Consider the following 17168-nt stretch of genomic DNA (forward strand, 5'->3'; position numbering starts at 1 on the left):
AAAATCCTTTTATAATATTTTTGGAGAGAATTCCTTTAAGTCCATTGTTTTTCTCCTGCCAACTGAAAACAATGAATTCTACAAATTGTTGATTCCACTAAATTCAGTTTTTGCCTTTAAGACTAGAAGATTAGACTTCAAATCTTTTGATCAAAGAATTAAAGAAAAATATCAGTGGGGTTACGTACCATTGTTGATGTACAACCTTCATCTATTGGAATATGCTTAAAGTTTTTTATGTAGCATTTCTTAACAATGATAGAAGCCACAAACAACAACATAAGCAATTACCCCTCTTCTTTATGAAGCTATTAATAAAGCTTGAGCTCTCATGATTCCTGACTAATCATGGACAAATGTGGATCACATATCTGACTAACAGATGAAATTTCAACATGCCAGCCAGCAATCATAATGATTGATATAAGGACTAGGTATATAATCATTTAGAGGATATAATTTTGCCAATGGGAAACTACCTCTATAATTCATCCCATAAACTTATCATGGGCAGAATTATGTCTTGAAATCCTAGCAACAATGGAAGTTAATCCACTGAGATGTGTGTTGCCCCCAGACTTACTTGGTCCTCATTACAAGAAATCCTTGTAAAGAAGAACTGACAGCAGCAGCAGAGAAAAAGGCCCAAAAAACCAATTCAATGACAAGGCAAATTTGGAAAGTATATACTGTTCTTTTCTTACATTTAAATATTGGTGGGTCAGAACAAAGTTGTGCTATCTAATGATTGTTTCTGAAGACCCTGGAGTTAGTTTTGATACAGTAATTATTTGCCTGTTGGTTATTGTTGATAACAATGTCCGTGAAATTGCTTCAACCAGTTGCTAGGTGCATGTTGTGATTCAACTTTTGCATGCAAAAGTAAAATTGGCCACTTAATTTCATTGGGAGTTGTCCAGTTTATAAACCTACAGTAATGAGTGAAGGAACAGTTAGACAAGGGTGTTGAGACTTCAAAAATGGCTGCACAAATTAGCATGATAAAGACAAGAGTGGCAGGCCCAGGCTTAGAATAATTGAACTGTTCCTAAAGTGGACCAAGAACCATGCAATTTGGTTGATGATTAGTGCCCTGGCTGATAAATTTCCTGGACTTGGATGCACCACTACTTACACATTTGATGTGGAAAACTCATATATCACTAATTGTGTGCCAGGTGGGTACTGAAAATTCTTACTGACCAGCATAGCCAAGGATATTGAGTGGATGAGTATTTTTGGACCGCTATCCCCAATCCCGACCCTGTACCCAGACTTCTTCTTCCTCTTGGAATGTTGTTTTGATGGACAATGGTTTGAAGATGAAGAGGAACTCAAGAACATGATAGTCAACTGGTTCAATTACCAGGTTGCAGAATTCCAATTCTCAGTTGTTAAAGAAGCTGGTGTAGAGTTAAGAAAAGTGTGTAGACGTGAGCGGTGACTATGTAGAAAAATGAAGTAGCTTTTAGAAAACTAAAACTGTCAATGACAATTTTCAATTTAATTAAATCTATTTCAATCAATATATTTTTTTTAATGACCAGACGTCACTAAACAAATAACCCTTGTAGAATATGGACTTGTAATATTAGGAAAGTGTTTAAAATAGGGGAATAAGAAAATATAAATCAGGAGTACAGTGACAGCATTGATATTTTATGGGTGTGCAAGGAGGAAAGGAATGGCCGCAGGGATAAGTGGAGTTATAATTATAAAGTAAAATACAGAAAAGGAGAAGTGTCTTACAGAAGGCCTTGCAGTAGTATCAAGCAAGAAGGTGGAAATAAGCCAAATAAACAGAGACCCAAGTAACTGATAAAATATTCAATGTAGCCATTTCAGAGTGTAAAAATCATTCGCCTTGACCTGGATTCCAACCCATGGTGAAATTAAACTTTTTGTTCTTTATTCCTCACATAATGCAACCTTCTACCATCACCTTCCAAATTGACCTTCTGGTGGATGACTATTTATGACTTTTGTTATTGATATGTGAAAAATCAGTATCTCTGGTCTGGGTATACAATGAGATTCTCAGATTAGATGCACACATTTAAGAAATTATGTTTATATATTCACTAGGTAATATTTATATTGAGGACATTTAATATGGCTGTTCCATTTTTCAAAATGAATAAAGTTTTATTATTATTACTAAAATGCAGAATGAATTTAATGTGTAGATGTGCATATTCCAACCTATTTTCATTGCGCAGGGAAATCAAGCCATGTTTGATTTGACAACTAATACACATGGGTATAGCACGCTGACTTCAGAATAACTCCTCAGAGCTCAGCCATATTTGCTAAGAACCCAGGTTATGTTCATGTGAAATTTGTAAAAATGCTATTTTGAAAATTAATGAAAATGGATAATTTTTTGTTGTATAAACTATATCAATTCCTTGGAGATCATCAATTCCACACAGCTGATGAATTTATTTTTCTTTCTCGAGGTAAATAATTTTTTTACTGATGTCTCTGGCTTGTTTAAACTCAAGCACCTACACGTTGCCCCCACTCACGATCTATCCTGGGTGAAACATACATGGAATATGTGGACAAGCTAACAAAAAATTAGAATTTATCAGAGGAGCACTGGGTAAATGTGATGAAAAGGTCAAAGAGAAATGTTATCTTTTGCCGGTTAGACCTCATTTAGAATATGCTACAAGTACATGGGATCCCACGAATTTGGATTAATTGCCGAATTGGATTTTGTGCAGTGCAGAGGAGCTAGATTTGTAAAACTTTGTTATGATAAACGTAGTAGCGTATCCAAAATATTAGAGCAGCTAGGCTGGGAATCACTCACGGCGCGAAGGTTAAATAACAGATTGAAGCTCTTGCATCAATTGGAAGGCGGTCTCTTTAGCAGTGATGTTGAAAATGTATTATTACCCCCTTCCTACTACGTTAGAAGAGATCATGCTAATAAAATTAGGGAGATTAAATTTAGAACAGTTAGTTTTAAGTTGTCATTTTTCCCACGAACGATAGGGGATCATAATAACATTGTTCGACCGCGGTAGCGTCGTGTTCGGGTAAAATTATTTCGGTGTGTATTCACCCCCTGGCGGTGGCTTGCAGGGTACATATATAAATAAACAAATAAGCGCTTTGGCCTGGTTAGACGCTTGGCCTGCGGTTTCCCGATGATATATTTACATGTTCACAATTAAGTTATCTACTGCATAATGGATACGTATGAATAAAAGTCTAAATATTTGCTTACCATAATGATTATTTGGTGTCCTATTCTAATTACATTTGTTCTTATTACTTTAAGTTTAAATACTTGCCTTTACGTTAACATTAATCTTGTGACATGAGGTATAGCTACTTATTACCAGATAAATTAAAATTTATGATCATCATCTGCATGTACGATGTGATTAATTTTTTCTACGTTAACAATCTAAGTAAAATGTTCGTTTGCAGTGACATTCCTGTCTGTTGTAATGATGTTATGATGCATAGTATTGTAACCATTTATATTGATGATAATTTCAGATGTTTCACGCAATGTTGAAGTGCTGTTATCGCGAGTTTTCTTTTACAGCTGAAATAATTGAAAATGTTTGCAGACTCATGCTTTCATATATTTAAAAAATTCCCGCAATCATTTGAGCCATATGCGATCGCTCGACGTTAAGCTTCTGTTTAGGCGCCATAATGACTCCCGTATTTTAATAACATTTGAATAAAAGTAACAAGAAATAGATTGCCAGTACAGAATAGTATCGATTGAACACTAAAGTTGTGTGGAACTTGAGAAACGTGAGATGTATTGCTGTAATGTTCGGCTGCTTACGTTTGTTTGCTGGAGAATAATTTAGTTTGTCGTGATTTTTTTAAAGCAAAGCATCATTTTAAAATGTCGGTGGATAGTAGTTTATTTTTATGCAGGCTTTGTCTAAAAGCCGATGACCGAATTGTCAATGTATTCGATGCGAACAGAACAGATGGAACACTATTATTGACGTTAATTCAGGACCTAATTCAGATAGAGGTGAGTAGTTAAAAATAATTGCTGTTGGTTCACATTCATACCAGTCGGTAACTTTTGATTTGAGCTGGTTGGTGAAAAATGGTTGTCCCAAATGCTTACAGGTGAAATTTATAAAATACGCATTTGCAACTAATATTTATGCTACAAATATATATGCAAACATAATTACTTTAAACTAGTAATAGCGAATTTTCCACTGAAATTTGTATTGCATGTTTTGGCGAACATTATGTTTTTGAAAAATGTATGGAGGTCTTTCTACGAAAAAAGTGACTGTACTACCAGCCTATAAAGCACTCTTGATACCAGTCCCACTTATCGGCCCGTTGACTTTGGAAGTTTCAACTAACATTTATCAATCCCAACGACGTGTGAAATGTACAGCAGAGGCGTGCACGGGAACTGAACCCGGTTTTTTTAACCTATGGATTACCACGTTCCCTATGCATGGGAGAATGTTGGCCAATTATTCAAAGTTAGAAAGGAGTTTTAGAAGTTTCTTAGCATATATATTATTTTGCTATGATTCAACTTTCGGTGATACCTTTCAGCTGCAATCGTTAAAAGCCAAAATATTAGGTTTACCAAAACAGAGATAAAGAATGGCATTCAATTTAATTTTTAGTTTCATTTTCGTATTTTTTAAATTATAATATTCGATCAAAATACTTATTTTTTCTCAGTCTAGTTAGGGATGTTTGAATTTCATTTTAGTGATTAGGAAAGAATCTACTGCAAAGAGCTTAAAGGGAAGAAAAGAACAAAACCTCTAGTCCTAATGTGATTAATGAGAGTGGCTTTTGAGTATCAAGACATATTTTGATTTTATAAAAATTCTGTAAATTGGTCAAAAACGTTTTCCCCCAAATCCTTTAGGGATTATAAAATAGAGGTATTTCTGGTAATTAAAAATTAGGTGGCTACCTGGCGTACAAACGAGATGTAAATAGTCTGAAGTGCTATCAACTATGCAAGAGTGTGGTCACTGAATCATTCCTTGATTTGCGCCCGAGTACAATAATTGATGTTGAATTAATTCTCCAATGACAAATACTCCAATAGTTCTTCATTTTCCGCCACTTAGCATTCATGTGCCAAATTTAATTCAGATATAATTTTTATTAATCTAAGAAGTGATCCTTCCCTATATTATTTAATTGTGTTGAATAAGAGTTTGTAATTTGTCCCTACTGGCCAAATATGGATCACATTTCTGAAATGGGCAATGTTTTGATGGGTTGTTTGTTGAATGTCGCCTTGGTGTGATGTTGGGGAATTTAAACAATATTTAGGTTTATTCTTAGTATGTCTTGCTACTTATTAAGCTAGAGGATATGAATGGGGTGCCCTATGTTCCTTTGGCAATAGAATTCATTCATCACATTTCATTAGTAGCTACTTGTTTTTAACTTGTATAATTGATTTACTCATCAGAGTTTTGAGTTTTATGCACTAGAGTTTTCTTCAATCCATCATGCTAGTTGCCATATTCAGTTGACAGTAGTGACCTCTTGTACCTAAAAATATCCCTCCGAACTTAACGCTTGACATTAAGTTAATGAAAACTATGTAGCCCTAAAATATTGCTGGAGTAATAAGTAATTAATTTCAGATGCCTTGGCTATAACCATACTTTAGTGTGGACACGTGAAATACTCTGAAGGCATAAGCAACATTTGTGATGTCTCTAAATGCTATCCCTGGTACCTGATCTTGGCATGATCTTTTGTGTTGTTACAGATCAATGAAGACGATGGCCTTCCATCCACTGCCTGCTATGATTGCTGTACTAAACTGGATGAGTTTAGTCATTTCAAGAAAATGTGTATCAGTTCTGCAATAGAGCTCAAGAAAAAAAGACTAACAGTATGTATTCTCCTCTGTTTATTAATTTTGTACAAGTTATGACCATCTTTAAAACCACCTGACAATTTCTAGAACCATTGTAGGGCCAACAAATTCCATAATCTCTTGCTTCAGAATATCAGAATGGGATTATGGTTTTTGGCATTTTAAGGATCAAGGATGTGTAAAATATTTTGAATAAAAGGTAAACACAATTTTGTTGCCTTGATCAGAAGAGAGGAAGTTCTCTGTAACCGTGTCTACATAAATTGAACCATATGGCATCTAGATATATTATTCTTCTGTCTATTGTCAGAAACTGACAATAGTAGTGGTAGCAGTATTGCCTTTCATTCCTCACAGTACTTGGTAATGTCCTCAGGGGACCATAAAGCAAGAGAGGGTGGTGGATGAGGACAATGTGATAATGGATGACCTCATCTCCATTGACTGGGAAGTCATGCCGAAGGAGGAGGATGCCGCAGAAGAAGTGTCCAATCAATTCGAGGTACAGTAAACTCTTGATTATCCACTTAACAAATTATCTATGCTATTCGTAATTCCCAGCCCCTCAAAATTTTAATAAAATTCCATTGATAAAGATAATTAAATACATTTTGAAACATTGATATCCTTTTTTTTTTTAAAATATACAAGTATGAAATACCTTAGCATTCCTAAAGTCTTTAATGTTAATTACCAAATGAAAATTTGTCAATAGTATGTATTGTTTTAATTAAAACATTTTTTACCATTTCCATTCCATTATTGTTTCCCTTGCATTCATTAGCCCTGAGATATCCATATTCTCCTTTAAGGTGAGCAAATACATAATTTAACAGACTCCCCATCCACCACTCACACTAGATAGCAATCTGAGACTTGTACAGGTGGCACATAAGACTCATATCCCTCCAACCTACTCCTATTTTCTCCATTATATTAACTTATTTCACCCAATTCACTCTATCAAATGCTTTCTTTAAATCTATGAAACATTGCTAGCACATCCCTGATTGTATTCCATGTTCCTCTCTCCATAAGTGATCTCATTCCTGCAATGCCATCACATGTTTCTCTCCCATTCCTGAAGCCAAACTGATCATCCCCCTTGTATTATTGATTTGCCCTGATCTCCTTTATCCTCTTATTGATGATTCTAAAAACCATTAATAATAATAATAATAATAATCTTTAAATGCCCAGAAGACACTGACACAGTGTAATAGATACATCATATAAGTGTATAGGACACGTCATATGTACATATAGATGTTAAACAATGATGAAATTCAGAAAAGCATGACACAATAATAAATTTTTTGCATAAAATATATTCCATATTCAGTATGGTTATTTTTTCTCCATGAATTCCATTACAGAATAAAACTGTTCTTTCCTTAAAAATGATATTAATTTCTTTTTGAACAGGACTGGATCCTTTACGTACTTAAAATCGTAAGGGAGCCTGTTCAGTGCAAGGAGGCCCATTGATTTAGGCCCCAGGGATGTATTTAAAGTCCTGCAATAAGTTTGATGCAGGTCTCTGCAGGCTCTGGTTTGGTGGCAATGAACGTTGTCATTTGTCATATAATTGGATATATTACTTTTAGCGAAAATGCATACGACATAAATGTAAATACATGGAACAGTCAGAATATTTAACCTTTTGAAGAAGGAAAGACAAGGTGCATTGTAGGGAGCATTGCATATTAATCGTATTAAACATTTTTGAGCTTTAGAAATTGAATCAGAATGAGGGGAAGAACCCCAGAACAGAATACTATAGATAATTAAAGAATAAAATTCTCCGTAATAAATTGAAAGTAAGATATCAAGGCTTACAGATTTCCTAATACTTCTAATAAGAAAGCAAATGGAATTTAACCTGCTACGAAGATTGCATATATGTTCATCCCATGATAAATTTTTATTTATAACAACTCCCAAAAACTTGGATCTAGAAATTTGAGGTACACACGTTCCCCCTAGGTCAATGGCCAATGAAGCAGGGGCTTTATTTTTATTAGAGAAGTATATGAGTCCAGACTTGTCAGGGTTGAGTTTCAGAGAATTTTGTGAACACCATTCACAAAGAAGTTCGGAAACTCTAGCTGCTGTCAAGGTCAAGTTGTTTAACGATGGTGCTGATACAATTACGTTAGTGTCATCAGCATATAAAATTGGCTCGGCTCCTGGAACTGACTGCAGAACTTTTGGTAAGTCATTAATGTAAAGTAAAAATAGGATAGGGCCCAAGACTGAGCCTTGGGGTACACCTAATGTAACTTCTTTACTAGGAGAAGTAAAATTAGTACCGTTCTTTGACAAAATAACCTGTTGGTGCCTTGCGCTGAGGTAAGATTTGATCCAGTTATAAGGGATACCTCTGATGCCATAGTGTCCTAATTTGGACAAGAGTAACTGATGATTAACTAGGTCAAAAGCCTTGGAAAAATCGAAGAATAGTCCCAAGGTTTCAATTCTATTATCAAGATTTGAAAGTATTAGGTTTACGAGGTGATAGGTAGCTGTAGATGTAGATCTGCATTTCCTAAAACCATTCTGTGAGCCAGACAAGAGATTAAAAGATTCAAGAAATGATGTAAGTCGATTATGGAAGACCTTTTCAAATAGTTTCCCTATCTGGTTTAATAAAGATATTGGACGGTAAGAATTCATATCCTGCTCACTACCTTTCCCTTTATAAAGTGGTACAACTTTGGCAATTTTAATGGCATCAGGAAAAACACCAAGTTGTAGGGATTTATTAATTAGGAAGAGTATCTGTTCCTTGATAGAATTAATTGATTTTTTTATCACAATCCCTGGGATACCATCTGTACCAGGACTACTTTTGTTAGGGAATTTTTTAATGATGTTCATCAGTTCCAGTTCAGTACAAGGAAGCAGGTACAATGAATTAGACAGGCTTGGGATTAGAGGATAATTAACAGGAATTGGAGTATTTGTAGTAGTCTGGTGGGACAAGTAGAAGTCATTTAAGTTGGATGCCATTTGAGAGTAATCAGAAATAACATTACCGGTGGAGTCCTGTAATTTGAAATCATGATGATTATTGATAGAACACTTAGCTTCCTTTATAATCGTCCAAATTTCTTTAGATTTGTTATCGGCATTGAGAATTCTACAGTTGTTAAATGTTTTTTTAGCCAGTTGTAACTTTTGACGGTACGTTTTTTTCAGTGTTCTATACTCCAAGCAGTCTATCGAGTTACATTTATTTTTATAAGAGATAGCTAACTCCTTCATTTTTTTCGAGAGGCATCATATTTCATCGGTGACCCAATGGTTTCTAGTATTTAAGGACAAGTTTCTAGTTTTGTGGGAGACCAATGGAAAACAAATGTCAAAGTAATATTCATATGAAGAATAAAAATACTCAAATGAGTCATTGTATGATCTGAGTTGGTATAAATCAGACCAATCATGGGACTTCAACATATAATTGAAGATAATAAAGTTTTGCTCTGTAAACTGCCTTTCATAAATTTTTTTGCAGTGACTAGGAGAAGAAATTAAAATCTTGCATAGAAGAGGATAGTGATCTGATATGTGGGATTTGATTACTTCAGTATTTACTTTTCCCAAATCAATGTTTGTTAAGATATTGTCTATAATAGTAGAGGAAAGGCCGTTTACCATTAAGAACCAAATGCAACTGAACATGTGAAATCAAACTTATTGTTCTTTAGTTCACACATATTTCAACCTTCTACCATCACCAACCAAATTGACCTTTTGGTTGATGGCTGTATTTATGCTTTTTATTATTCTTATGTGAAAAATCAGTATCTCAGTTCTGGGTATACAATGAGATTCTCAGATTAGATGTACTAAAATGCAGAATGAAATATTCCAACCTATTATCATTGTGCAGCGAAGCCAAGCCATGTTTGATTTGATAACTAATGTACATGGGTATAGCACAATGACTTAAGAATAACTCCTCATTGCTCAGCCATGTTTGCTAAGAACCCTGGTTATGTTCCTGTGTAATTTGAGAAAATTTTACTTGGAATATTAATGGAAATGGATAATTTTTTGTTATATAGCTCCAAACTATATCAATTCCTCTGTGATCATCAATGCCACACAGTTGATGAATTTATGTTTCTTTTTTGTGGTAAATGATTTTTTGTACTGATGTCTCTGTACACTATTATTTCACTTCTGAAAATTGACGCTAACTCTGTGATTGTCTGCCGTTTCATCACATTTCACCAACACTCTTCTAATAAATCCTAATTTTTTGTTAGCTTTTTTTTTAATTATTTCCTGTATACGTTTCACCACAAAGAGGTCATAAGTGCGGGGAATGCCCAAGTATTTGAGTTTCCTTTAAGTGTACTTTTGTTTTACTGAATGATTTTATCTATTATCTTTTGTGATTACTTGGGACTTGTGTGCCACCTGACACTGTCTATCAGCACATGTGGATTTTTAATAATAATAATATGATTTGTAGTATTTAATCGAGTGGACACATTCAATTCATTGTAAATATTTTGCTGCAAAATCTCCATTGTAGTCAGTCTGCACTCTTATTTTTCCTATTATATCCGTGTATATCTCATTTAAAAAATAATATCAAATATTCATTTAATTTCAACAACACTTACAGAACTTTCAATCATCCATTTGTAGATTATGAGTTCTGTGGATCAGTGGCTCATCTGTGATATTCTCTAAATGTAATCGTGAAGATGATGAATGCCTTTCGCAATTTCAAAATACTTTTTTAAAAATTACCAAAGTTAAGGGGATCGAGATGGTGCGGGGGCTAGCGTACTGGCTTCCCACCCTGAGGGCGCGGGTTCAAATCCTGGTGGTGTTGAATATTTTTCAGAGGTATCTCGATCCCTACTTGAGGTGCCTTGTGGAGGGCACTTTGAGTGAGTATGCCGTCTGTCGGATGGGACGTTAAACTGCGGACCCCTTGGCACCTTTCGTAAAGAGTAGGCTAATGCCAACGCCAGGTTGCCCTCCACCCTTTCCTGTCCATCCCCTATGGTGCAAATGACCTTAGCCGTCGGTCGCCTCTCCTAAAAACTACTACTACTACCAAAGTTAAAAATACCTTGGATCTCTTAAAACTTGTTGATCTTCATCACAAAATCAAGATTTGTAAATTTTGTTTATTATTATAATTTAAACATTTTCATACTATCTGTACTTAACCATTAATACAAGGGTAGTTTGAAAAGTTCTCAGATCAGAATAGAAATGATGACTTATCTCAGTGATACTTTATGATTTTTCAATGTAGTCTCCCTGTACACTGATGCACTTGGTCCAGCGATGTTCCATCGATCACTTCTCAGAACGCTGGTATGTTACGTGCTTACCCATAAACCTATTGCTACGGAAAAACTCTTTGCACTAGTTCTGACATCTGGTAGTGATTCCGAGAACCTTCCAAACCACCTTGAAGTGAAGTGTAAAAAATTTAGGTGTTATTGTGTTTAATTTATGAAGTGTGTAAAATTGTGTTCTTACTGTACAAAAATTAGCTGTTTTCTTACCTCCTGCTTTGTTTATTCCGTGCAAAATATCTTGGATCTTCAGTCAGAGTTCTCAAGTTCAACTTTGTGAATGTTTGTGAAAATTTTAAATAACTTAATTGCAAAATAGTGCAAAGTGTACTAATTTAGTTATATTTTGTGTCATAAATGTACGGAGTAGTGGTTGACAAGATCTCAGTCATTCCATAAGATATTCCCTCAAGTTTGAACATCCTTCTTTAACATCCATGCTAACAATTCCCTCCTCCTTATGGTGTGAAAACTTCTTTAATTAATAATTCAATTATTCTTCTTCTTCTTATGTCCCTATCACTTTGACCATTTCGGTCCAAATGTGACCATCTTGATCTATTCCTTTTAATGATTTTTAATAATCATAATGCATTGCATAATGGGCTTAGTGATAATGTTTATTTGTTCATGCATAATATCTGTGGTGCATATACATATGTATATAATATAGAACACGTCATTTGCCTTAAGTGAAATACAAATAAATGATTAAAAACCAACACTGAATGGGTTCAGTAAACTCATCCGTGTTAATGGATACCTGATGAAGCATGGATGATTGAATCACCAAGATAGGTGGAAATATGGTCATGATATAAACGGGTTGAATAGTTGTGTTGATTGCCGCAGTTTCACTATGAACCACTTTGAAAGACCGATAGTGAATATAGAAAGGTCATGGTATGCCCAGGGAGTAGTCCCTGCCTTCCTCCTATCAAAGTCATAATTATGTGATGAGTTGTATCTTGAACTCCACAGGCAGCTGCTGGGGAAGAGGATGCAGAAGATGTGGTCCATGGCAGGGAAGAGGCACTAAGGTGCAGCATCAGTAAGGAGGAATGCACTGGAGACGAATATCAAGACACAAGGCTGGGTGAAGGCGACACTGATGCACAAGGTGAGGACTGCATACCGTACCTCCCAGCCCATAAGAAACAATTATTTTATTCCAAAATGTGCTCTAAAATCAGCCTGCATCTAATGGGTGAAGCGTACAGCAGGAAAATATTTTTGACCTATCATACGCAAACCAATTCACCAGAGAAATACTTGTTATTACGTATTTCTTCCCACATCAGGCTTAGAAAATGGTTGCCTTGATCACAAATTGACTAATATTTAAATGACTAAATTATGACTTTTTTGAGTCAACAGTAAGCAACAGAGTGTTAATATTTCATTTAAAAGTACTTTCTAAATAAATTCCCACAAAAATTGTAAATGTGAACACTGTAGCATATTTAGTTTCAGCTCGCATGTGGTGCTGCTGTATTTCATTACATTTCAATATGTTATGCAAATTCCATAAAGTTACACCTGAGACAACAAAAATTGAGTTAAGCTAATACAGATGTTGCCCCTCTGTTTATTCATACAGACATACATTGTATCTCCACCGGTGAACTCAAGTCTTTAGGCAATCAACCTGAAGTAGGGTGTGAGTGTTTTGTTAAGGCATAGCAAATGCTTGCTTTTAATACAAATTTCAATAATATCAAAATAACAGATGCCAAGTATTGCATGAAAAGTTAAAATGATAATAACCTCTTGTGGGATCTTCTGAGAGAAAAGCAAATGTGCACAAGTGTAGGTTTGCTACAGTATCTTCTTCCAGAAGAAAACCATCTCGCACAATTGAAAACATGTTCTGGTAGGTAACCCTTGTAATCTATGAGTTTTTTGAAGTCGCCGATGAAGTTCTTTGCTGCCTTTGACTCGGAGCTTGCTGCTTTACCATGCCTCCCAACACTGTGGATGATGGTTCTTCTCCTCGACTTCTCAAACCATGTACGGCTACCCTTAAATACTTGTTCAGCTCTTGATGATCCTGGCATCTTATTACTGACGTTCGCCAAAATCACTTTCCCCATCTCACAAATTGTATTCTGATTAATGGTGTTGCATTGCGATTGCCTTTGGTTTTTGCATGTGAAAAGCAACTTTTCAACATCGTTGAGAATGTGTAGCCATTGTATGGATGCTCATTGTCGATCTATTTGAAGCATTTAGTCTTTACGATGTTCTTGAGGAAAAGGCCAATTGTTGATGTTGTCCAGTTATTGATGTGCATATTAGATCAGCCACAGTCACACCTTGTTCCCAATTTGCAATGATTTGACTGCTCATTTCTACTGATATTTTTTATTCTCTTATGGCTTTCTTCTTATGGATTTTACTTTGGGGTCACTTTTAAAACTATGCGCAAAATATAATTGAACTTTGCACAAAAAATCACTAATAATATGCTTGAACACAAGTTTTGATAAATTTGTGATCACTAGCGACATTAAGATGCTAGCGGAACGATTGCTAGAGACAAACTACAGTAGCAGGTGCACAATTAATCCAGGAATTCCCCTTTCCTCGTCACTCAACATGCAAAAAGTTGCTCCTTAAGTAAGTTGTTTGTGGGACCAATATTTTTGTTCATTATACGAATTACTCACTGTGCGAGGTGCTTTTTAGCGAGGTTCCACTGTAATATGAATTTAATCCAGTCATAGCTGTACAGATAATTTGGTCTGGTGAAATAGGGCATTGCTGTTAGTGGTGTTCTATCTTTGTCTGTAGATTGGCAGAATTTCACCTGCAGAAATTCAATATTAGGGCTGTACATGGATGTTAAATGAGGCTCAATTGTTCTATATTGGTCTATAGAATACAAATATTGCTGTCATATAACAACTAATATTTCTCTCATCTGTTCACAGGACTTCGAAGTAATGTAGACCCCGCACAAGTGAGTGAATGTGAAGAGAAAGAATCTGGTTTGTGTGGAATCAACAATGGCTGTAGTGGAGAACGTGCGAGTCCTTCATGTTGTTGGAGAGAAAATGTGCCTATGCTTGTGAGTGCTGAAGTAGTGCAAGATGCTGATATCAATACAATGAGAGAGGACAACACAGGTGACCATGGAGACAACTCTGGTCAACAAATCGAAAGGATTTCAATGTTGAACGAGGTCAAAGTCTTTCAGTGCAATGCATGCGGAGATGAGTTTAACACGAAGGAATCGATTCAGAAACACCTGAGTGTGCACATGGTTGAATTTTTCAAATGCAGCTTTTGTGCCATGGGGTTTATTCATAAAAAGGATTATGAAAGACACAGTTTCATCCAGCATCGAATTAGTCCAGAAGAAGAGCCAATAGGTGAACGTAATAGTAGAAATGTGATAGATTTCGCACATCAGTTTGACCCCAAATTTAATGTAGTTGCCTTGAGGAAACTTATGGATGAGGGCAAGGTTGAGAGATCATGCACCAAGACATTTGCCAGAAAAAGTAAACTCAAGGCACACGTAGCGTTGCAAACGAGAAAAAAGCAATATTCATGCGGTCTATGCATCAATTCGTTCACCATGAAAAGTAAACTCAAAGCACACATGATGGAAATGCATTTGGAGAATATGCGACATTCGTGCAGCATGTGTTATAAGTCATTCAGCAGAAAATACAGCCTCAGGGCACACATGATGCTGCACAAGGCAACACGTCCACATTTGTGCTGCGTCTGCTCCAAATCATTCACTACTGAGAGTATTTTAAAGATGCACCAGCTGATGCATAAGACATTCACAAAAAAAGGCAAGCTGAACTCACCTATGCTAGTCAACTCGAAAGATAGGCCTTATTCCTGTAGTTTGTGCTCAAAGAGATTTACAACTAAAGGGATCCTCAAAACTCACGTGGCCACACATTCAAGAAAGAAACCTCATTCCTGTGAAGTCTGTTCAAAACAATTTACTGCAAAAGGCAGCCTCAAGAGACACATGATATTACACTCTAAAGATAAACCTCACTCGTGCAGTTTTTGCCCAAAGTCATTTCCTTCGGAAAGAAAGCTCAATTGTCACATGGTATTCCATTTGAAAGGTAGACCTTATTCCTGTAGTTTGTGCTCAAAGAGATTCACTACTAAAGGGATCCTCAAGACTCACGTGGCCACACATTCGGGAAAGAAACCTCATTCCTGTGAAGTCTGCTCAAAACAATTTACTACAAAAGGCAGTCTCAAGTCACACATGATATTACACTCTGAAGATAAACCTCACTTTGGCAGTTTTTGCCCAAAGTCATTTCCTTTGGAAAGAAAGCTCAATTGTCACATGGCATTCCACTCGAAAGATAGGCCTTATTCCTGTAGTTTGTGCTCAAAGAGATTTACAACTAAAGGGATCCTCAAAACTCACGTGGCCACACATTCGGGAAAGAAACCTCATTCCTGTGAAGTCTGCTCAAAACAATTGACTACAAAAGGCAGCCTCAAGTCACACATGATATTACACTCTGAAGATAAACCTCACTTTGGCAGTTTTTGCCCAAAGTCATTTCCTTTGGAAAGAAAGCTCAACTGTCACATGGCATTCCACTCGAAGGATAGGCCTTATTCCTGTAGTTTGTGCTCAAAGAGATTTACAACTAAAGGGATCCTCAAAACTCACGTGGCCACACATTCAGGAAAGAAACCTCATTCCTGTGAAGTCTGTTCAAAACAATTTACTGCAAAAGGCAGCCTCAAGAGACACATGATATTACACTCTGAATATTAACCTCACTTTGGCAGTTTTTTGCCCAAAGTCATTTCCTTTGGAAAGAAAGCTCAACTGTCACATGGCATTCCACTCAAAAGATAGGCCTTATTCCTGTAGTTTGTGCTCAAAGAGATTTACAACTAAAGGGATCCTCAAAACTCATGTGGCCACACATTTAGGAAAGAAACCTCATTCCTGTGAAGTCTGTTCAAAACAATTTGCTAGAAAAGACAGCCTCAAGTCTCACATGGTCTTGCATTTGGGAAAGAAATGTGATTAGCCTGGTGCACATTGGAAAACCCTAACTAAAAGGGCCAACCTCAAATCAAACATAGCAGTCCGCTCTACAGACAGGTTTGTTAAGTATACGACTAGTAAATTCACTAGAAAACCCTTGCGAGTTGCATTAAGCAGCGATTCCCTTGCCTCTTGACAGTAAAATTCCTCACAACTTTGGAAATTTTTGACGAAATGCTTGATTATTTCATGGTGTCATTTGTGATAAATAACTTAAGCTTGCAAGTGAGTGAATTCCCACTGCAAGCAACTCTGGGGTAATTACGAATGCCATGGTAAATGTTGTCAGTAAAAATGATTAGTGAATAGTGTTTGGATTTAGTGCCATGTTGCCTTACCTGTTATGTAATGTGGCTGATTGACCTGAGAATCAAGTTCTTCGATTACAGGGACCGAACGCAAGTCTTTGTCAAGGTGTTTGATGTCCAATGTGAAAGAATGAATGGAAGAACTGGGCGTGCATGTAAGGTGATCAAGTCCATGTCATTACTCCCCAGGTATCCCCTTCTACCCTATTGCATTACTCCCATGGTTCCAGCCATTGCTTTGTGATTAATACCAGGGTGAGAGTCAAATGAAAGCCTTAAATATTTTTATCTCTTTATTCCTGGAATGCTTAATGTTACCTATTGTATAATTTTTGTGTGTAGTCCTCATAACGTACAAGTATTTCAGTGCTTTGAAAGTTCATGGATACCTCTGGAAAAACTATAGATTTTTAACTGTTCTAAAAGCCTCAGCTGTCGCAACACCAAATGTGTGCCTGACCTGGTCAAGGGGAGCCTGACTTGGAAATAACAATGTTTATGGACTTTTTCGAGTCCAGGTGCCATTGCTAAATAGGTGTGTCACCATTCTAAAATTTCATTCATTTGTCGATTTAATTAGATATGTTTCACCCCCTTACTACTGAGTAAAC

The 17168-nt window shown here is 36.1% G+C and overlaps 1 protein-coding gene across 1 annotated transcript; it reads left to right on the forward strand.

Moving 5' to 3' along the window:
• The first annotated feature begins 3823 nt into the window (after window positions 1–3823).
• LOC139697356 (oocyte zinc finger protein XlCOF6-like) lies at window positions 3824–16823 on the forward strand. The gene is made up of 5 exons (XM_071596021.1): window positions 3824–4015; window positions 5756–5881; window positions 6243–6368; window positions 12178–12316; window positions 14130–16823. The coding sequence occupies exons 1-5, from the start codon at window positions 3881–3883 to the stop codon at window positions 15968–15970; spliced, it is 2367 nt and encodes a 788-aa protein (XP_071452122.1). The 5' UTR covers window positions 3824–3880; the 3' UTR covers window positions 15971–16823.
• The last annotated feature ends 345 nt before the right edge of the window (window positions 16824–17168 follow it).

This window comes from Hetaerina americana, unplaced genomic scaffold (genome assembly GCF_022747635.1).
Source record: "Hetaerina americana unplaced genomic scaffold, ioHetAmer1.1.p SCAF_73, whole genome shotgun sequence".
In the NCBI taxonomy this organism is placed as follows: Eukaryota; Metazoa; Arthropoda; class Insecta; order Odonata; family Calopterygidae; genus Hetaerina; species Hetaerina americana.